Source organism: Pteropus medius, unplaced genomic scaffold, assembly GCF_902729225.1.
Source record: "Pteropus medius unplaced genomic scaffold, Ma_sr-lr_union100, whole genome shotgun sequence".
Classification (NCBI taxonomy): Eukaryota; Metazoa; Chordata; class Mammalia; order Chiroptera; family Pteropodidae; genus Pteropus; species Pteropus medius.
The window spans coordinates 12,545,433-12,568,297 of NW_024349798.1; the positions used below are offsets into that span (position 1 = coordinate 12,545,433).

General features: G+C 44.5%; 1 protein-coding gene across 2 annotated transcripts in view; it reads left to right on the plus strand.

Annotated features, from left to right (window-relative positions):
- SHISA9 (shisa family member 9) overlaps nucleotides 1-22,865 on the plus strand; it is a 257,334-nt gene that overhangs the window by 221,025 nt on the left and 13,444 nt on the right. The window contains exon 3 of one of the 2 annotated variants that reach the window (XM_039885375.1): nucleotides 12,005-12,160. The exons of the other annotated variant lie outside the window; for it this stretch is intronic. Within the exon in view, the coding sequence (XP_039741309.1) occupies nucleotides 12,005-12,160 (156 nt within the window). The remainder of the gene's footprint in view (nucleotides 1-12,004; nucleotides 12,161-22,865) is intronic. 2 annotated transcript variants of the gene reach the window in all.

A 22,865-nucleotide genomic window follows, 5' to 3' on the forward strand; every position in this document is an offset into this window, starting at 1 on the left:
AGAGCGTGATGCAATCTCGTGCTGTCTTGCCTGGGATGTGAATCTCGTCTCTGAGCTGCATGTGCTGCTCCCTGCCCTTTAGTCACTGATTAGCCACCTTGGTTACCAAATCTGTCACAGTATCACAGTGCTTGTGTTCAGGTTACCCTTATTTTACTCAATAAGGGCCCCAAAGCGCAAGAGTTGAGATGCTGGCAACTCGGATATGCCAAAGAGAAGCCGTAAAGCACTTCCTTTAAGCGAAAAGGTGAGTACAGTAAGACACTTAGAGAGGCGGAGACCACATTCACATAACTTTTATTAGTCTGTTGCTATAGTTGTTCTATTTTATCATTAGTTATTGTTGTGCCTCTCTTATTGTGCCTAATTTATAAATTAAACTTTACCATAGGCATGCACGCATAGGTAAAATTATAATTTTTATAGGGTTTGATACTCTCTGCAGTGTCAGGCATCTGCTGGGGGTCTTGGAATGTATTTCCCATAGATAAGGGGGGACGACTGTAATTAGTTAGGGTGGCCCCCTAACCTAATATGACTGGTGTCCTTAAATAAAAAAAAGGAGAATCTAGACACAGACTTGCACACAGGGAGAGCACCATGTGAATATGAGGGCAGAAACTGGGGTGATGCATCCATCCACAAGCCACAGGTTGCCACTAAACCACCAGCAGCCAGGCAGGAGGCATGGGACAGATTCTCCCACCCTTTGCATAAGGAATCAACCCTGCTGACACCTTGAACTTGGTCTTCCAGCCTTCAGAACTGTGAGAGAATCAATATCTGTTGTGAAAGCCCCCCAGTTTGTGGTACTTTGTTATGGCAGACCTAGCAAGCTAATACGGGGGAGTATGGGGGTGCGTCGGATAGGACGGGTTTGGGAGCGTCCCTTGGAGGACATGAGTTAAGCGGACACTGGCAATGTGATTCAGTTAGCTTGGGAAAGATAAAGAAAAACGAGAGAGCATTTTGCAGAAGAAAATAGTGTTTTAACACACAGCTAATCGTTGCTTTACAATTTAGTCTCACGAGCTTGGGTATCTTGTTTCTAAACCCTTAACGTGTTAGGACTTGAAGCAGCGAAGTTCAAGTGGATGGGCTGCTACTCACCATGCAGCTGATAAAGCAGACTAAACATGATGGGGGATACAAGAGAACTGTTAAATAAATGGAGGTAGGAAGAGGAGAAACTGACAACCACGTCGCTCTGGGGTTATTGAGTGAAGGGGCGACTGTGACATGATCTCATGAAATTGACTTCCTGGGAAAGGGCTGCTGTGAGCATGAAACAACCTTTGGTATTTACAGTGGGGATGCCGAGCCATCAGTGGTGAGTTTAGCTACCTTAGACATGGCCCGTTTCAGAAGCGAAGCCAGTGAACTGTGGTTTCCTGAACAGATAGATGCACAGAGCTACTTCAGATTATGATGGTTCTCTTCTTGTTACTGGTTGGATAGTCTCTCTTTTTCCAAATGTAGATGGAGAAGGTCTTCTGCCTTCTAAAACTGGGTTTGGTGCCCTCTACCTTCTGCCTTCACAGGACCCTGTTTTAACATCCTCCATCTCACCTGTCTTCTCAGTCTGCCTCCTGTTCCAGACTGTCAATCTCTTTGGAGCATAACCAGAGACTTGAAATGTATCTCTGAACGCCCCTCACCCCCCGAGCCTAAAAGCTGGCTGAAAGTGAACATTAAATATTTGTTTCACAACTCCAGTTTTAAAATATTCCCATCCAAAGTGGTCAAAATAAAAAGAAAAAAAGATTGCATGCTTAGAGATATAAACCCTTGGGTAACACAAACACCTCATTTGCCAAAGGTTTTACAGTGATATATGCACATTTTTTTCCTCCATTGCAAATCCCTGCTGGTCCCTCTGCCACCAAGATTCAATAAGATGGATTTAATTCTTTTTCTACGTAAACTTTTTCTGGTGAGAGCCTAGCCCGCTATGTTCTCCTTTGATAAATTCAGGATGATTGGGGGTGGGATTTGATTTTCTTTCTTCTTGCTTGCTTGCGGCCAGAGAAAAATCTACATGGTGTTTCAAACTATAATTTTCAGGTTTTCTCTTTAAAAGGATGCTGGGCATAAATGTTTGGAAAGGAAAGAAAGGAAAACAGGGCTAAAAGCCAGAGTTCTGTTATGATTTCTGAACATCTCTTGTCCTCTCTTGTCGTTAGGAGAATTCCCAGTGCGATCGGCCCTTGTAGGAACATCTCCTACTTATTCCCTCATTTGTCCAGTTACAGGAGCAACCGAATAACCTGGAACATGTCCAGGAACTCTTGAGTCCAGAGGGGGCCTTCTGGAACTTGATAGCCTCTTCATATGCCCACCCCATCATGTTGCCTTGATTTCCTGGACCATTGAAGGCAATGAAGCTTTAACTCCAGTATGTCCCATGCTTACTATATCTCAGATGTGTTGCCAAGCACAGTATGCACGTAGTCGTCCAGTAACCCCATGAAAAAGCCGTCACGGTCCCCATTTCAGAGCTGAGAAGACTGAGTCTGAGAAAGACTTTATAACACACCCGAAGATGCTGCTGTCGGTGAATGGGAGGGCCAGAATTTGAATCCAGAACTGACTGACTGAAAACTCAATCCTTATTTCATTATGTTATTCGGGATGGTGCTGTCTGTGGAGAGAGCCTTCGGGGGCTGCATTGCGGGGCACAGAGAATGTGTTGGAAAGGAAGATGAAGAAGGCCCCTGGACAGAACCAACATGACCTCGCAGGCCAGGCCAAAATATGGTTCCTCTAAGCGATGAACAAGCTTTGGGAAAATTGTATGGTTTCTTCTAGTTAGTACGTAGAGTAAGAGCTAGGACTTCTTCATCGAGCGCAATGCCTGCAGACACTCAAATACGTGAGGAGGAATGCATGGATGAGCCCAATGGGAGAGGTCAGAACACAACATAGGTTCCATAAGGCAATAGGGCATTCTCAGCATGGGATGAGGCCTCCATATTCCCTGGACAAAACAGTAAGTTCTCCACTCTGGATAAAAAAGGAAACAAAAAGGCATAGATCTGGCCAGTGGCTTACACGTCTGAGTGGGAGATGTTACAGAGAAGGAAGGTACTCGAGACAGAAAGGTCTCTCTCCATAGAGGGTTCACAGTGACGAGCTTTTAGTTTCTTTCTGGTCCACGCGAGGCAAAGCCTCACTTCGTGTGGGAAACACCCATTTTGCCATCGGACAAACCCGATAGTTACTAATATGCTGACTCTGGGCAAGCACCTCAACCCGTCTGAGCTTTCGTTTCCCTATTTGTCAGATAGGATTGTAATACTTAGAGAAAAGGGGGTAAAACATTTTTTTTACTTCATTGATGTGCTTTTCTAGTGGGCCTTTCTGAGTATGTGACTTTTGTCCGGGTTTGCCTGTGCTAACCATCTGCTTGGGAGAGAAAAGATAGTAGAATCGTGTGGGAGGAAACTTACTCCGCGCCACTGTGTGGGACCCATTGCCCTATAGTGACAGGTTCTGCGGCAAGACCCCTGCTCTCAGGCCATCTGGTATATGCGAGCCATCCAAGAATGCCAACAAGGCAACCTTTTAATCACATCATACCACTCAATTTGTCAACTGGCTCAGCTGCCTCTGAAAGCTCAGATCTTCCCAGGGTCCCCAACAGATGAGTGGGACGAGAGGTCCCTCGGCAGTTCTCTCAACTCGCCCATCATTCTCCTCCCCAACCCGGGTCTGAAGACCAACGGGGAAAAGTCGAGTGACATGATCTCAGTCTCCTTCCTCCCCCTCTCTTTCTCTTTATTTCCTTCCCACAATCTCCCAGAATCAGAGAAGTTAGGTTTCCCAATGTTCTTCCTCTCTGGTCCACTCTTGCAAAAAAACCTCTGTGATCTTGACAACCAAATCTGATCTTTAATGTGCTAAAGAGTGGAAATAAAGGAATTTGCTACAAACACCTTCCAAAATCAATAACATGACTTATATTTTTATTATTATCTGGTTGGAAATCATTTTCCGAATGTCAGAAATTTTATCTTAGAGGCAGTGCCTAAGACCACAGATTCTAAAGTCAGACTGCCAGGCTCAGTGCATGGCTCTGCCACCTACAAATGGGGTACCCGTGGGCAAGGTACAAAAGCTCTCTGTGCCTTAGTTTCCTCCTCTGCAAAACAGGGTTAATAATAGTATCTCATAGGGATTCTTGGAATAATGAGATCGGTTTATATAGGAAATAGCGCCTGGCACCTAATAATAACTCCTCTAAGTGTTTATTATGTGTATGAGATTATCTTTACCTTTTCATCATTATCGTCAATGTCATCATCATCATTTTTCTTCACGTTCCTTCTATAATAAATTCTAATTCCCCAGCCTCACCCTGTATGCAGGTGCAAAGCTCATATACTCAGGAAGACCAAAGAGAAAAACACATTCATAACTTGAAAAATACATTGTCCTGAAGATGGTACTCTAGTTAATAAAGGTGCTTCCGGGGGTGGGGAGGGGGAGGTATGAGTTAACAATTCTGATATGACTAGGCATGTGTACTGGAATTAAGTAAGTGGCTGATGGATGACGGGAGTTAGGTTTCTCATTGTTGGGGTGAGAGGTCACATATTGGCAAGGGGAGGATGCCAGAATGAGCCGTGTGATAACAGATTCGAGTTGGAGATATCAAGATGAATTCATGTTTAGCTTAATATAATACAGATGGTGACATATGTACATATTTATATAGATATGTGTATCTCTACGAGTGAATATGCACACGCAGATTTTTGTTTATCCTGTAAGCTGAGAGGGACTAGAAGCAGCGAGCACACCTAGCAGCTGGATGGTGGTTTCTAACATGATTCTCCAGTAAAAGGAACCTGGATCCTTGGAGGAATTCTGGGATGGGGCAGGAGCTATACTAGATGAGCCTGGACCATCTCGTAGGACATGGAAATAAGGAAGTTCTCCAAAAAAAGGGACATAAGAGCCAATTGAAAGAGTTTCCAATGGCTAAACCTGGAATAATTTGAGCAAAACAAAACAAAATAGTTAGTTTTGGATTATAACCCAAAGTATATAATACAGATCTGTGTGTCCACAGAATAAATAATTAAAAGGGGAAGAAGAGATAAATCTCCCACGAAGAATTCCAAATAATTTGTGTAGGCACTGTACTCAGGAAGGTGGAATATAACTCCCCACTTCTTAAGTTTGGCTTGTGTATAGTGACTTCCTTGCTTGGAGTATGGTATGGAAAGAGGGGGAAAAAAATAGAGTAATTTCATAGTAGAGAGACTTAAAAACTACCTCAGCCAGGCGATTCAGGTAAACATCAATAGTAAGTCATAGTCTGTATCTTTGATCTGCTATGATGAGAATGTCACTTTTTATGGTTTCCCTCTCCCAAAGCCATAACCCCAGTCTAGTCATGAGAAAAGCATCAGACAAATTCCTGTCCAGGGCCATTCTGCAATATACCTGACCAGCACTGCTCAAAACTGTCAAAGTCGTCAAAAACAAGGAGAGTCTGAGAAACTGTCACAGCCAAGAGCAACCTAAGGAAACACGACGACCGTATTTAATGTGGTACCAGGATGAGATTCTAGAACAGAAAGTGGGCAGTAGGTAAAAACTAAGGAAACCTGAATGAACTGGGGCTTTAGTGATCGATATCGGTTCATTAATTACACCAAATGTATCATGCTAATTATGAGATATTAATAATAAGGAAAGCTGTATCTGGGGTGTGTGGGAGCTCTCTGTAATACCTTTGCTGTGTTTCTGTAAATCTAAAACTTCTACAATAACCGATTTATTTAAAAATATATTGTCCTTATATCACTACCTCATAGGGTTGATACGAGGATTAGAGGAGATAGTGTCTAAGAAGTTCTTTTTTAAAGTTTATTTTTAAATAAATTTTTTTTTAATTACTGTTGACATACAATATTACATTAGTTTCTGGTGTACAACATAGTGATTAGACATTTATATAACTTATAAAGTGATCACCCCAATAAATCTAGTAGCCATCTGACACCATATGTAGTTATAATACTATTGACTATATTCCCTATGCTGTACATTATAATCCCATGACTATTTTTATATCTGGCAATTTGTACATCTTAATTCCTTTCCTTTTTGCATCTGCCCCTGCCCCAAATTTCCCCACCCATCAGGTAACCATCAAACAGTATGATGTTCCTCAAAAAATTAAAATAAAATGAACTATCATATAACTCAGCAATTCCACTTTGGGTATTTATCTGAAGAAATCTAAAACGCTCATTTGAAAAGATATATGCACCCCCTATGTTTATTGCATCATTATTTACAATAGCCAAGATGTGGAAGCAACCTAAGTATCCATAAGTAAATGAGTGAATAAAGGAGATGTGGTACGTATATATACAATGGAATAGTACTCAGCCATAACAAAGAATGAAATCTTGACCTACGCAACAGCATGGATGGACCTTGAGGATATTATGCTAAGTGAAATAAGCCAGACAGAGAAAGACAAATACCACACGATTTCATACATGTGGAATCTAAACAAAAAACAAAAAACAAACAAACAAAAACCAGAAATAGACTCATAGATACAAAGCAGTTCTTTATCAAGTGATTGGCACACAATATATGCTCCACAAAACATTACTGTCTGACCATCTTCTGCCTTTCTGGGCTATTCTTCCTTGTGCTATGCCTTGAAAGACTTACCATCATTGCCTTTCTTCCAATATGAGCCAAATTGGTCTAGTTTCAGATAGCTGTTGTCTCCTCTGCACTGAGAAACCTAGAGCATCATCCCAGTGTTTGTGACTGAGTGTGTTTACCTTATCTGTCCCTATCCGAATTGCATTCATTTCATTTCTCTGTTTGGTGACTAAGATATACCACAAAATAATGGCGCTTACATGGCGGTTCCTGTGGTGTGACTCTGCCAGATGCTTCCAATTAGAGTAACTAAATCTTGACTTTCTTTGACAAATGATTGGCAAATACATGAGGCCCCTCTTCTGTCTTAGGGGAAGAAAGCACAGGGATGTCATCAACTCCTCGTTTGAGGACCGAAGGTCTTGATGGAATGCAGCATCACAGAACAGCAAGTCCTCATGAATTATTTCTAAGTGTCAGAATGAGTTGCAACATTATAATGGGGCAGGGAAAGTCTTTTTGTGGCATTGGGTAGGAAGACTCTTTCTACAGAGGTGAGAAAGGTTAGATATCTCTGGGGCTGAGGTGTGTCTAGAAGAGAAATGATCCTGCTAAGAATAAGACATCATTGGTCCTACTGGATTCCCTTTTTGGTCATGAATGTGCAAAAAAATGTATATGTGTGTGTGTGTGTGTGTGTGTGTGTATACACACACACACACACATATACACACACACACACAAACCCACATACATACACACACAAATACATATACATGCATACACACATACATATATTACATATACACATATATTTAAATCTATCATCTATCCATCTTTTATCATCTATCGCCTGTCTGTCTGTCTGTCTGTCTAACTATCATCACCATCATCTATCAATCTCTTTTCTCATTTGGCAAAGGCAGGATTTGCAGATTATAACCCATACCTTACTCTTCACTCACCCTATTCTATTTTTCTAGAATGCCAATCGGAACTTACTTTCCATCTACATTTTTGTTTCTCCTCCTTAGCTGGATATATCTGTGGACAATTCACAGAAAAACTGGGTCGCCAGGGCTGGTCCATCTTCCCATTCGGTAAAATGAAAATAACATTTTAAAAATCCAGTCAGAAATGTCTGTTTAATAATTCTTCATTGCTGCTCTGAGACTGGATTTCAATATTTCTGAATATTCAATGCCTGGAAGCTAGCACAAAATGGCTATCTAAAACTGCCAGAAATTTGCTTCCCGTGGTTCTGAATTGAAAGCAGGAAGGTTGGGGCAGCCTCGCCTCCTCTTTTGTGAAAGATCACTTTGGTGAACCATCTTCGTCATGCCCACTTACATTAAGTAACTACTTGCTGCTGCCCTGGAGGTAGCTCAGGACTTGGGCGAAATCATCTAAAAGCAAATACTTTATAATGGAATATTAAATATTCCATTTAATAATATAAAAGGCTGTCCCAAGTGGTGAAAAACATCTCTAAAGTTTTTTTTTTTTTAATGAAGTGTTTAGCATCTCCCCTGGCAGTCCTGGAAACCGGATTTGAGCCTAGTGAGTGAGATCTGGGACCAAAAGAGCAAAGACGTGAGAGAAATAGCTCCCACTGGATGATGGGCTTAGGAGGTCTCAGCTCTGTAACTGGACAGGCTAGTGTTGAGGATCTATTTCCAGAAAGAAAGAAAGAAAGAAAAAGATCTGCCATTAAGACATCAGTTAACTAACTAGCTTACAAGTATCCCTGGGTATTCTCTATGCACTATTAAGGCAATTTGCTGTTTGAAATATCTGCTGAAGCTTTGTACAAAACTCAGGGGCAATGCCTTTTCCTTCTGACACCGTCTTCTCGCCTTCCTTAGAGCCCCGAGAGCAGCCTCCCTTCTGGTTCAGTTCCAGACAAGAATCCCAGGAGTCACAAGTCTACCTTGCAAGGGACAGTAACCCCGAAGCATACGAGCTTATCGAGCAAGCACCTTCCCTGTCTCCTCTCCTTCTTTTCTGTTGTCCTCATGCCTTCACAAAACGAAGAAAGATTTTGTCTACATGGCAGATTCAAACTCACTTGAACTTACGGCTCCCTGCTTCCACCGACTCCAAAGGTTCCAAATAGAAAAATTCAGGGAAGAACTCTAATTGGCTCAGTCTAGACCACATGCTCTCCTCTGGCCCAGTCACTGCGAAAAGGAGGAGGTGTTGCGAGTGGTCTGATTCGGGTCACACGCTCACTTCTGTGGCCAGAAAGGTGAGGTATTGGCCTGATTTCTAACTGCCAGCTCTTACATCTCTGAGTAGGAGCTTACTCTGCCCATGAACATGGCCACGGACATGCAAATGCTGAGGAAAGACTGTCTCTCAGCCCTCAGGGATTAAATTCCAGGTCACCACAGTTGCCTCTTGCTTGTCTTCTGTACTCTTTACCTGCTTCTTTCTCTTCCCTGTCTCCCTCCCTCGCCCTTTTTCTACCAGTATTTCCGAGATCACCTCCCCATTTTGCTTGCACTTGAGTTCTTATCTCAGTGACGTCTGTGGAAACCCAAACTAAGACAGTCACCATGACTGGCAGCTCATCCCATGACTCAAATGGAGACGGAGTAATGTGCCAAGGAAGTGGTGGTTCTCGACATACAAAACAGGAACTGTCCACTAGGAAAATGTATGATGAAAAAAACCCCACAGAACTGCAAACAATGAGAACTTCTAGTAATTTACTTCCAGCTGGACCAATATTTGGGCACAAAACATGTCTGTCCTGACATGCCTGGGGAAGCAGACGGACTTCCCCAGCAGGTCATTCTAGAGAGGAAAATGTCAGAGGATCTTGGAGTCTAAGCTACAGCAAAAGCTGTGCCTTATGCAATACCTTTCCTGCCATTACTTCGTTAATCTTCTGCTCCAGCCGAATCTTAGCCAAGAAGCTGTCGTGGCAGAAGGATACATCTGCCTTCTTGGATGCTGGCTACAGGCTGGGTTACTTGGCTTATGTTTGCTGACTTTCCCATTAGACAACTGGGCTTGTGTGATGGCCCATGTATGTGTGGTGATAAAAATACCATCCTTATCTCTGTGGCTCAGCTGTGGAATCCTCGCCTCTTTCCACTTGAGTTTATTGGTTTCTAAAGCCCATCACATTGCACACATGGCATGGGTTGGATTGTCTTGAAACAGTGCTTGAGAGAAAAGGTTGAGGTACATGAGACTCAAAAGTGTGCCCTATCTTGGCTGGCGCGGCACACACACACACACACACACACACAACTCTAAGCTTCTAAGAAAAACAAAATAGGGAAGATAAAGGAGCCACACAAAAGGATCTCAGTCTCAGATAAAGTCTAGACCAGGAGTTGTCAAACTATGGCCCTTGGGCCAAATTCAGCTGTCACTAAATAAAGTGTTATTGGCATGCAGCCACACCCATCATTTACATAATGTCTGTATCTGCTTTTTTTGCTACAAGGCAGAGTAAAGTAGTTCCAACCGATGGATGGCAAAGCCTAAACTATTTACAATCCGGCCCTTTACAGAAAAAGGTGCCAACCCCTGCTCTAAACTTGCCCCAATCCACAGGAGCTCTGCAGTATCCATTGCTCCATAAATCATCCCCACCTCGAGTCCAGGGGCTGGTCTTTGTACCTTAGAGTTGCTGACACCCTGGGGTGGTGAGGGTGAAGTGTAGTAAGCACAATAATCCTTGGCTGATGGTTTCTGTCATTCTCTGGGGACCAGGGGCAACTATGGGCCATTGGCAGCCAACACCGCGGCTGGGAAATGGGCGCATCCACTGCCATGTTTATCTGGATCGGCACGTGTGCTTCATGAAGTTGGAGAGCACCTGTCTTTCCTGCCTGAAACGAAGCCATTGTTTTGTCACCCGTCTCCCGTTTCACTCTCGCCTCCTGTCTAAACTCCCCATGGCTCTCAGGGCAGAGACGAAAATGGGTAACAAGCCCCATCGGGTCCTGCCAGCCTCTGCAGCCCACCTCATCCTGCTTCCCTCATGCCCTGCTCTCCAGACACGCACGCCCAGAGGCCATCGAGCGTTCTCTCCGGCTTCATGGCTTTTGTCCATGCTGTTTTCTCCGCCTGGAACACCCTCCCCAGCACCTTCCATCTCCCACCACGCTTAACTGCCATCTCGATCTCCAGAACCGTCTCAGGACATTTGCTCAGAGAAACCTTCTTGAAACTCTCTCCCCATCCATCTCATTCCCCCCGAGTTGCCACTATCTAGTTTATGTGTCTTTACTTTTTTTTTTTTTTTTTTGGTCTTTGCAAACCATAGCACACAAAAATATGCATAAGTTTTTCTTTTCTTTAACAAAAATGCTGTATTATTTGCTTTGCTTTGACGTCTTTTTTTCCCCCTTAACGTATAAACCATAAGAAACTATCCAGTCTGATGGGTACAAAGTTAACTGATTTTAACTCATTTTTCTAACAGCTGAATGATATTCCGTTACGTGGATGTACAATAATTTGTTTAAGAATTTTGTGAGCATGCGTTATGTTTTAGTTCCTAAGCTGGGTGGTGAGTTAATAACTTACATAAGTATATTTGGTATGTGTACATTATTGCATAATTAAATACATTTAAACAGTGAATGGGAATAAGAGAAAATGGATATGCTCAAAAGTAATGAAAAATAAATAAATATTACAATTAGAAAAAAGAATTCCTTTATCGATAGTTCAGATTGTTTCTATGTGTGTGGCTTTTTTTTTTCTTTTTCCTTTACAAACAATGATGCAGAGACCATCTCTGAACAGATATCCTTATATTCTAATGCTTATCCTTCTGAGGGCTCGGTTTCTAGAAGCGGTATTATTTGGTCAACATCCACATGCACTTTAAATTGCAATACACACTCCCAGATTCCTTTCTGCAAATACAGCAAATCCCACGTCCGCGATCAGTTTATGGGACTGCCCAGTTTCCAACATCTTTGTCACCATCGCTGTCTTTCAGTTCTTTTCATTTTTTTTCCAGTCTCTTGACAGAGGAATGGCTTCTCGTTGTTATTCTGACTTGCATCCCTTTGACCGTTACTGAAGACGATGATCTTTTATACACGTATTGTTTCGATAACAAAAAATAATTCCCACAGTGATAGGACCGTGTGTTAATTTAGAGGGAGGTGGAGAAGTTCTCGGCGTACCCTTTGCCCTCTACCCATCTGTCCTCAGCTGCTGTCTAGTGAGGACTGTGTGTTCAGTAGTTTCTGCTGTGTCTGCACATCCTCTACTGTTCTTCCTCCCGTGTCCCCAAAGGGCCGGGAGTTTGGGTCTCGATAGATGTGACAGTGGTGTGGGTGGCCAGAGGTCCTGCACGGTCTGTGACCATCTCCCTCCGTCTCTTTACTTCCAGACACCACCCAGATGAACAACGCAGTGCCCACCTCGCCTTTGCTGCAGCAGATGGGACATCCGCATTCGTACCCCAATCTGGGTCAGATCTCCAACCCCTACGAGCAGCAGCCGCCCGGAAAAGAGCTCAACAAGTACGCCTCCTTGAAGGCAGTTGGTAAGCGCCATGTCGCCTCTCTCCTCCTCGACTTTTCTGTTCCTTCCAGATCTCTCTCTCTCCAACGTTTTTCTACTCCTTTTTCTATCTTTCCAATCTCTCTTTCTTCATCTCTATAGCTAACTCTCAAATCTCTGTCTCTCTTTACCTCTCTCCATTTCTTTTGCTTCTGTTTCTTTTTTTTTATCAATCATCTCTCTATTTTCTATCTATCTATCTATCTATCTATCTATCTATCTATCTATCTATCTATCATCTATCTATCATCATCTATCTATTCTGGTCTCTCTTTGTGGGATACAGTTTACTAAGGTCCAGAGGCCCTTTCTCTCTGACCCAGACCAAGTCTTACCTTTTTGTGGGGGACAGGGTGGGTGGGCGAGGGGCACACGTGGGGGCTGTTTCCTGGGAAGGAAGACTCGTATGCTCATTTGGTCCCACTGACATATCAGCCCCTTCGTCGTCCACTGTCTACCCAGGTGAATCTTCAGGGCACCTAAACACAGAATCTGGGACACTCGGTCTCTGACTGTCTAGCCCCTGAGTGGGTAACACTCGTTATCCACAGAGTCGTCCTAGCTCCGGGAAGTCACTATGCCTGCCGTCCCTGTCCCAGGAAGCGTCAGCTCTTCGGGATACAAATATCTACTGGGTGGGCAGCCTGGAATTCTTACCAAATGCGAGACACTGCACTGGACACTGTCTCATTTTCTCACAGTGATCCAAAGAGAAAGGCACAGGTATTGTCCCAATTTTCAGATCAGGAAACTGAGGCTCAAGGAAGGTAATTTAACTTGCCCCAAATCAAGCCGCCTGTGGGCATGGACCACGTAGCTGAGACTTGAACCCATGTTTTTATCACTCTGGAGCCTGAGCTCCCATGGCCCTGGTCCTCCTTCGGTCCGTTTCTTCCTCGTCCATGAGCATGACGGTGACCCAGGCTCCTGAACAACGGACTCATAGCAGAGTCCCAGTACACAGAAGCCACAGTCACAGCAAAGCCAGGCGGGCGCAAGACCCACAGATCATGTGTCTCTCACTCTCTCTTCTTCTCCTACTGCCAAGCCTCTCATTAGTGATGGAGAGGGAGACACTTCCTGATCGATTCCAGGATAAAATATCCTAATTCCTAATTCCGTTGTGAGCTCCCACCAGAAACCCGAGCACAGACGCTATCACGTCTATGATGCTTGTGGCAGCCAAGCTCTACTAGCGTCCGAGTCACAAAACAACCGTTTTGGTGCCTGGCAGAGAGCCAGGCGCATACTAGGAGCTTAGAACGTGTTCGAACCAGAAGTCTATCTTTAGGAATTCATGTTCCCTGATTTCCTAGGACATCCAGATGGAATCATTCAAAGAGGACTTGAGCCAAATTGATAATATCAAGGTCACAGGTTGTGTTGACGGACGCTGGCTTCGTAAATCCAAAGCTTCACGAGACCTCACATGCCGATCCCCCATGTGTCACATTGAATTTCTACCCCTAACTCCACCTTCATCTACATCCCCATGACCTCAGATTCCTCTATGCCATATTGCATGTTTGCATAGCACATGCATCTTAAACTTGTTCAAACAGACTCAAATAGTCCTAGGAAGACACGAGGGCTGTTGCCTAGGAGAGAAGGCGTCACGGTGCCTGTGCCGATGTAACTAGAACTTTCGTATACTATTTGGTGGCTGCCTCCCTTCCTGAGCCTTGTATTTAGGTAATAAATAGCGTCTGCTGTTATATTTGATTCTTTTTTTTGGCACTAAAAAAAAAATTCAGTCCAGATGTCTTTTTCCTTTTGAACTGATCACGTTACCCTAAACAACTCATTTGTTCTACATAGCCCAGTGTCTCATCCCCCTTCGAAACCCAGTAGCTCTCTGGGTAAATAATGGATGGGTATTCCCACAGAGTTCTTTGATTTTCCCCAGGATTTGTTCAGGGTCCCTGTGCACAGCAAATGTCTGCAGTGCGTTTGGAATAAAGTTTGCCGTATGAAAATTTACTTGACATTCCTTCAGTAACCCTTTCTTCCACAAAGGAAGAATTCCTGAAATGTTTGTTGAATGAATGAATGAGCTGATCTTTGAAAAGCATCAAAGAATAGCTTAGTAGGAAGGCAAGACCCCTATATCTGTCCTTCTCTGACTACTGTGGGAGTTCACAGGCTTTCTTTGAGTCACAGATGGTCTTGTGAATCTCTAGTGAGTGGAGGTCCAGTAAGGAGCCAGCTGGGGGACAGTCAGACTCAGTGGGTTACCCAGTAGTCAGTCCAGCATCTGCCTTCACAAATGACATGCAAATCCCATAATAAACATTCGTTCAGGAGTTCTTTATTAAGGCATAATGTGACTATGGTGTGGATGACGAAAGGCATCTCATTAATGAAATGTTTAAAAAATGTTTAAAATGTGAAGACCAGTGAGGTTTAGCCTCTGACGTTTCCCCAGTGCGACCTTTTACTGGTAACTAGGCAGTAAACTCCTTGGGAACCGAGACCATTCTGTAGTCATGTGCTGTATTATCAGCAGATGTTAAATGCCCAAGCTCCCGAATTGTAGAGAGAAAAGGGCTCTCTTGAAATATAACTGTGATTTCAACAAATGAAATTAATTAATTAATTAGTTAATTAATTAATTAAAACCCATCAACATTTACTACCCTTTTCTCCAAAGAGTTGGGAGTGAATGAATGGGACCATTTAATGGTCCATGGGTATTCTAATAACAAGAATAAGTTAGAATTGTTTAATTTCCTGATTTTAAAATTGAGACGGAACTTAGAGACCATATAATTCAGCTTCTTCATTTTTCACATGCAGAAACGGGTCAGAGTTTCAGTAACTGGCCCAAACCCACCTGATGTTCTGAATATTAAAGCCACCAAGACAAATTTATTTTCCAGAAGTATTTTTAAACTTGGTGGTCAACCCTAAAAGCTGTCTGAGTCTCCCCTTATTTACTGCATTGAAACTTTTAGAAAGTGAGTCTGGTTATTAGAGTTTACCGAGCTTTCTACAGTAAACTTTTTTTTTAACTTCTTAAACATTTTTTAAACCAGTGAATAATGCCACGTGATAGGCACCAACCACATCAAGTCAGGAGCTTAAGATGATCAGCAAGATGGCAGAATGTCACATGGCCTCTGCGATTGGTCAGGACTGAGTGTAAGACCTGGCTCAGACATTTATCAAGTAATTACAGCAATTATTTCGGCTCCTCAGATGGAGATAATGAAAATACGCAGCTGATGGTGTGTTGGAAAGATTCAATGACGTAGTGTACAGGAAGTGCTTAACCTGCTCTAGGGTCGATCCTCAGTGAATTCTGCCCCATGTTAAAGTCTCCCAACCAGAGTTTTTTTGTCAGTCAGTTTCTTCCTTGAATCTCCAAGATACACTGGCACCTTGATTAATGTGCAATGGCCCAGATTTCATTACGAAGGAAATAAGAGAGCTAGATCCCCATCTTTCACTCCAGTGGGATGGAAAAGACATGCATCGATGCTAACTCCCTCTGGGAAGCTCATAAAACAAACAAGCAAATAAGCAAACAGCAGATGACTTTTCTGAACCATCCTGAGGACCAGCAAAGGGGCAGCCCAAACCCCTTCATCTCTATAGCCTGGACAACAAAGATCCACGCCCAGATGGATGGCTACTACAATCTGTCAAAGAAAGATTGTTTCAATCAGTTAACTCTCCTGACTAAGTCAGAGATGTGGGTTCAAACATTTGAGAAATATTTTTCTACCACAGTTGAAGCCAAGAAGTGTGCCTTGTGAGAGACTGAGCCCAAATGGCACCTGAAAATTGAGTTAAACACACAGGTGCTCTGGCTTGAGCCACCCATGTGAGGGGTGGTCACGATGTGGGAACCCACTTCGCAGTTCTTTATAGGACAATGTTTTTAAGATAAGAGGTGTTTGTCAAAATATCCCTAAGGGTCACCTGATGGTTCAGAGAGTGGTGACTCCTGCCACCCTTTGATGTAATTCCCAGTGGGCCTGGCAAACAGAAAATTGCCCCATCCCCCACCGCCTCCGGTGTTTGTCTCCATTGGTCCCAAGTCTAGCTTTTCCTCTAGGTGTCTGAGAGTTTAAATCCTCGACTTCCAACCATGTGCCCTTTGATGCTTCTAGGCAATTCAGGTTACCTAGCGAGGCAGATGAGAGGTACCAGCATGATGGACAAAATACCGTGGTGCTTTCATCTTTAATTACAAATTTTAATAGGAAAACATTTTCTCGGTTGCTGTTTGACAGACGATGGAGTTTTGCCAGAACTCTGTTACTTTTTCCAAAAGCCCCTTTTAAAACCACAGAGAAATACACTTATAGGTGGCAGGAATTCCTTCTTCACTCTTCCTGTAGGAATCGTGTGTGAAAATCCTAAGAGGTATGTAAGAACCTCTACCACGAATCGACCTCTACTAGTTTATTCATTCATTCATTTTTAAGTGATGGCAGAAAGGAAGGTAGTTTCATTGAGCTCCCAAATGGCCCACCTATGAGGGAGGTATTTCTGTGGTCCCGACATTTTGCAGATGGGGAAACGGAGGCTCAGGATAATTAAAGAATTTTCCCAAAGTCACACTCTTAGTAAATGGCAGAGACGAGAGTCAGAGTCAGGATTGCCTGATTCAGAATACTATTTTTTTCCTACGAAATGATGCCGGCTTCCAGAGAGCAATCTCTAGCATCAGAAGGATATAACTAGGAAAAAAAAAAAAAAGATCTAGGAGGCCCATTCTCCCTTTTTTTGTGGGAGAGGACTCAGTGAGGTATTATTTTCCTTTGTTTGAAGGTAGAAGTTTTCTCCTAATGCAGAGTATAATAGAGGTATAACATATTGAAGGTATACTATAGTCGAAGGATATGTAATTCATGTACAGTAAGATACACAGATCATAATTTTATAATAATGTGGTTGTTGAAATATACATACGCTAGGGTAACCAATGTCCCAGTAAGGATATGAAATATTTTCATCTCCCAGAGAGTTCCTTCATGTTTCTTTCCTCTCCATGCCTTGGCCCATCCCCTTTTAATAAGAATTTAATTTTTCACCCAACAATATTTACCTAATGTCCACTAGTGCCACCAAGTACACGGTGAAACCTTAACAGTATTTTTGGTTGCCAGCATGCCATCTGATTAAGTGCCCTTATTAGCCATGGATTTATGAAACAAAAGTTGTTACTGCCTTGCCAGAGCTGAGAGCCCTGTCTTAGGGAGTGGGGACAGAGGTGACTAGAGTGTGCTTCCTGCCTTCAAGGCAAACAGTGATGGATTTGGCTTGGGGATGAGAAGCCTTCTTTGGGGTCAGTGACTCGGTCAGGCTTGTGTCCACCCGCACAGGAAGATCTGGGGGCACATTGCTCTTTCTAGATGGCAGCGACTCTTGGCTCAGAGGGAGAAGAAACATCAAGTCATCCTGGGCGGGTCCCATTTAATTTTAACTTTGTCCCTCTTCTCCTGCCACTCCAGTTTCCCCTCTGTTGTGAGTGATGAGGGTGTAGAGTTCCTATCCGCAGGGGGAACGTGGCAATTTGAGCGTCCTTTGGCACGCCTGAGAGGCCAACCGGAAATGTTTAAGTGGGGCCGGATCTGTGCTCTGTAATCACTCAGCACACAGACTGATTCCTGCGTCTCCTCTCAGCTGGCAGCCTGTTATATCGCTGGAAACTGTGCAGAAATATTGAGGATTTGGTTCTTCCAGGTAGATTCCCAGGGAAGGGAAGGGGAGCTGGTAGCTCACACTGATTGGTCAGATCTGCAGCCAATGGGCAGAGGCGGCTGCAGACACATGAGCGGGTTTGCCCCGCTTTGCGTAAGACCCAATCTTACAGAGGAAGCCTTTTCAAGGACGCGGGTAGGGTGTGTAGCCATAGTCGCCCTTAACTTTATGAAGTGGGTCCCCATGGGTCTCTGCTAATAATGCGAGAGTCCCCTAGGGCTCATTCGGTATATCTGAAACAGAATTCAATGTGGAAAACTGACTTATAACCAAACTTTCAGGCAGTATGGGATTCTCAGATAACCAGCTAAGCTTGTAGGGAAATTTTCATACCTTAAGAAAAGTGACTCCAGGGAGAAACTTGAATTCATTCATTCATTCAACAATATTTTTCGAACACGGACTGTGTGCTAGGACCGTTCCTAGCCATGGGGCCTGCCACCCAGCATTTAAAGTTGCAGTCAGCAGAGTGTGTCCCAACCTTGAACTTGGAGTGACTAATGCCACTCCCCCCCTCCTCCCGCTTTTCAGGAGAGAGATTGCAGCAAAACAGGGTCAAAATTTATCTCTTGTCAACAAAGTGTTGTCATTAGCCAAAGTGACCTCATGTAACTCAAATTTTCCTCTTTCTTAGAGGATTGAGATTTAGAGAACTCTCTCGCGCTTTATGTTGCTGAAAACATTTCGACCTCTTGCAGGGCACCGCTTTTGATCCTCTGTAGGGCGTTGTCTTGAAATGGCTTCAAAGCCTTGCAGAAAGAGGTATACAGATAACTGCATTTGCACACTTGGTCCCTCACCCTGTTCCTTGGGTCCCCTGAAGCCTGCTCCCCTCCCCCACCCGGGGGGCTGCAGCTGGGGCCGCCAGCAGCACCTGGGTGTTCGAGAAACAGATCAACATCTCTCAATTATTATTATTTTTTTAGGAAGTTCTGATGGTGACTGGGCAGTGGCGACACTTAAGTCACCAAAAGGTACCGTACGGCTTTTTCTAGCTCTTTCGTCCAGGTGTTGTCGGATCTGACATCATTCAGTGAAGGCACAGAGAACCTTGGTGTCTGTGTGTGACTCAGTGCACACGTGTGTCTGTGTTGGTGGACCTGCAAGTCCGTCCAAGTGCCAGTGTGTAGGCGTTTGTGTGTGTGTGTGTGTGTGTGTGTGTGCGCGCGCGCGCGCACATGTGGCTCTGGTGTAGCACGACTGTGTTTGGGGCCATTGTTGAAGAATTTCTGCTCCTTGCTTCCCAGTATTCATTGCCCGAAGGAAAATGTCACTCTCAGAAACCAGCCCAGGTAAGACCTCCAGGAAAACGTTGCTTTTTCCTAGGAAGCCGCACAGGCAAAATGGCAAAGCACAAGGCATATTACTGCAGGGGCCAAAACACAGCTTAGGAGGGCGAGATAAACAGAGTCAGATTCTGGCCCAGCATCTTGGGAACGGTTAGGCTTTTAGGGGGACAGAATGCTGTTTTCAGCTTTCCTGAGGTTGCGTCGAAAGGGAAGGCGTTGGTTGACTCGGGTCTGTGAGTGAACTAGCCGGGCGGCTGGACCAGGAGGTAGCTGTAATTTGTTCCCTCTCTACTATGTGCCAGACAGTGCTGGGCCCTTTACATCACGTCGTCATTTCATTCTCTGATGACCCAGTGGGGTAGGCGGTTCTCATTCCTTTTCAGAGTTGAGGACATGGGCTTCTGAACAAGGATGGCTCGCTCGTCTGGAGTCACAGAGCTGCTAAGTGGTAAAGCTGCAATTGGAACCCATGTCTGTCTGACCCTAATTCCTAAGTCATTTCCCACTAGGGTTGGATTAGGGGTGGGGACAATGTAGCTGACCCAAGGAGGGGGAGGTAGAAGTCTTTAATGACCTCGAACTGAGGCAAATTTAGAAGGTGCTGCAGGGTTCTGGGTAGGATATGAGCAGGACCATTTTTATATTCTCAGAAAGTGGTTCTGGTTTGCAAGGGGAGACTGGGTTAGGGGACCGGCATTGGTGATACCCACTAGGAGATTCTTGCAGTCATCCCGGTGGGTGGTGACCTGGACTGGGTTGGGAAGAGGATGGAGAGAAGAAAATGGAGTTGAGGGTAGTTAAGAAGCATATGAGTGGGGAGGAGAAGGCAGTGGGCCCACCGCTGACCTCACATGTGAACCTGTGAACTTGAGCCTGTGTCGGCGTCCCCTGGAGGGTTGTTAAAACCCAGATTCCTGGGCCCTTCTGATTCACTGGGCCCGGGGTGGATGTCCCGATGAGTTGATTTGCTAACAGGGTCTCAGGTGATACCGATGCTGCTCGTCTAGGGACTACGCTTTGAAAACCATTGCAGGAGAGAAATCTTGCTGGGAAACCAAGACCCTTTGATTCGGTCTTTGGGTATCTTTCTGTGGGCTGAGGGTTCTGAAGAGGGGAGTCTGACCTGAGCTCTTGTGGGTGGGGAGGGGGCTGCGCTGCACTGCGTTCTCATATCGGGGGAGAGAGCTCTAGACCGATGTGTCTAATGAGAATCCTTTGACTTCCCCGTCGCTGCCTTGAGAGAGGCAGATTTCTGGGTCTTGCATTAGATAATAACTGTTCACATGTCAAAGTCCATTTTTAGAAATGCAAACAATTTGGAACATGACAGACCTACTAATTTGAGGCATAAACTTTTTTTTCCCCTCCCCTGTGAAAAACAAAGCCATTATAATTCCTGTGACAGCATTTGGAGGCAACCAGCCTCCCTGTCCTTATATCAGCCCGTTGTTGTCTGATGCATTTAGAAAATATTTCAGACCAGGTCAAAAGCAAGGGCTTGGATGCAGTTTTTCTACCCAAACCAGATTAATTCCACCTGCCCTGCTAAATACACATTTATTTGTCCTTCTTGTCTGGGGAAGAGAGAAGGGGTCATGGAGAGGGCTGGAGAGGGCCAGGCTGACTCCCTCTGGGGTTACTGATCTTCCTTTGGTGCTCCCCACTCAGCCTACGGACTCTGAGTCTCCAGGGGGCATGATAAAAAGGTTGGGGGGATTGCACAGCCCCCACCTCCCACCGTCCGTCATCTTCTTGAAAGGGAGACATAAGCCGAGTGTGATGGGCTTAGCCTCAGACACAACTGGCTTCCGGTCGTGGCCCCATCATTTGATATTCTCGTTACCTTCAGCAAGTCACTCAACCAACCTGAGCCTCTATTTTTTGATCTACAAAATGAGACGACACCATCACCTACGTCCTGGGTGGTTGTAAGGATGAGATGAGACACCACGTACAACACATGGAAAGCGATAAATACTTGAAGGCTATTACGATACTATGGCTGTTATTATTAAGTGAGCAAATGAAAGGCTTTAGAAATCTCGTGGTAACAAAAACCGTCAAACACTGAATAAACCATCATTTTCCAAAAATGCTTTCGACATCCGGAAACCCAGTGAATATCTTAACGTCCAGTGACGTGAATGTTGCAGAGAAGTAGGCAGAGGGATGAGTGGTTGCCCATGAGGGCTGAATAAAGACAGGGTAGCTGCAAAGGAGAAAGAACAAGGTCCCAGAAGGTACACGTTTCCTGCTGTTACTCGTCTTGACTGTAACTCGCTTTGGAAGGGAACCGTATCTGCCAGGACAGGAAATGGCAAACCGATTTGAACTGTTCACTTTTCACTCGCTGAGGGTGCCCAGGGAACGTCGCCCCCTAGTAGTCACCGCTGCCGATCCACCCGTGCCCAACCCTGAGAACTCCTGGCACATTTGCTTGAAACCCTCCACGAACATCACCACCACCTCAAGCCCAGTGGACTCTCCTAATCAGAATGGGTCTTTGAACTTGACCTGTGCCGTCATCCAGTGGTATGCTGGAACACTGAACGTGGGGGAAACGGCCAACCTAGAACTGTGATTCAATCACTCTGGCTCTGATTAGAATCAGCTGGTGTGTCCTGGAGCCATCCGCATACATTCCCAGAACATCCATCCCTACCATTTCCAAAACAGAGGCAGTGAGGAATATCCACCCTCCACGGGGCTTCGGGGCGTAATTTTCTGAAACCAGGCAAAGAATGCACTTCAGTGAAGACGATGAAGGAAATAACACTTCGCTTGGCCTTCCCGATTTTACAGATGAGGGCGCCGAGTCCCCCCGAGACAAATGATACTGCTCAAAGTCACACGGGAAAATTGCATCGCACCCAGGACCAGGACCCAGACTTCAAAGAGTGGCTTAAAGACTTGACCCCAGATTACTAGAGTTTCCTGTTACTAGTGTAACCTTAGGCCCACCCACTCCTAAGGGGCTGGAACCGTGGAATGTGGCCCCCATAGCTTTTCACTGTTTCAGCCTTTTTTCAAATGCACCTTCTGTGTGCACTAAAGTTTGGACCTACCTTTTTTTTAAGACACAATCCTAAATGCAAACACAATTTTCCCTAGAACCCCAATTTTCACATGCCTGCATTCCTCCAAATGTGAGTATTTTTGCTGTTGGCTGGAATAAAACTGTTTTCTTAGTTGGGGTTTGAGCTGGAAGGTGAGACGTTGGAGGTGGATAGTCTTGGGTTTGGTGTCCAGCTCTGCCAGTTACCAGCCATGGCAGAATAATTGAGCAGACAAATTACTCAGTATCTCTGGGCCTTAGTTCTCGTCTGTCACATGGAAACAATGTTATTGCCTTCACCACTCAGTGAGTGAAATGGCTAAAGCAGTATGTAGTACGTAGTAGGTACTCAATAAATCCTAGTTCTTTAAGAAAATTAATGTAGCTCAGTGATGATAAGTGTTCATTCAAGAGACGCTAAGGGAAAAAAAAGATGCTGCAGAAAAAAACAAGGCAACAGAAAATATGCAGTTTGGGTTATGGTTCTATGGGAGTGCACACACCCTGGGGAAGGCTCCACCTCAAAGCAGCCTTAAAACATGACTTCGTGAAATTCAGCCTTTTGCAATGTTCGGATTTGAGGTACTGGTCTGCTGGTGAGCAGTAGGCTATGGAACAGGTGGAGGATAGGG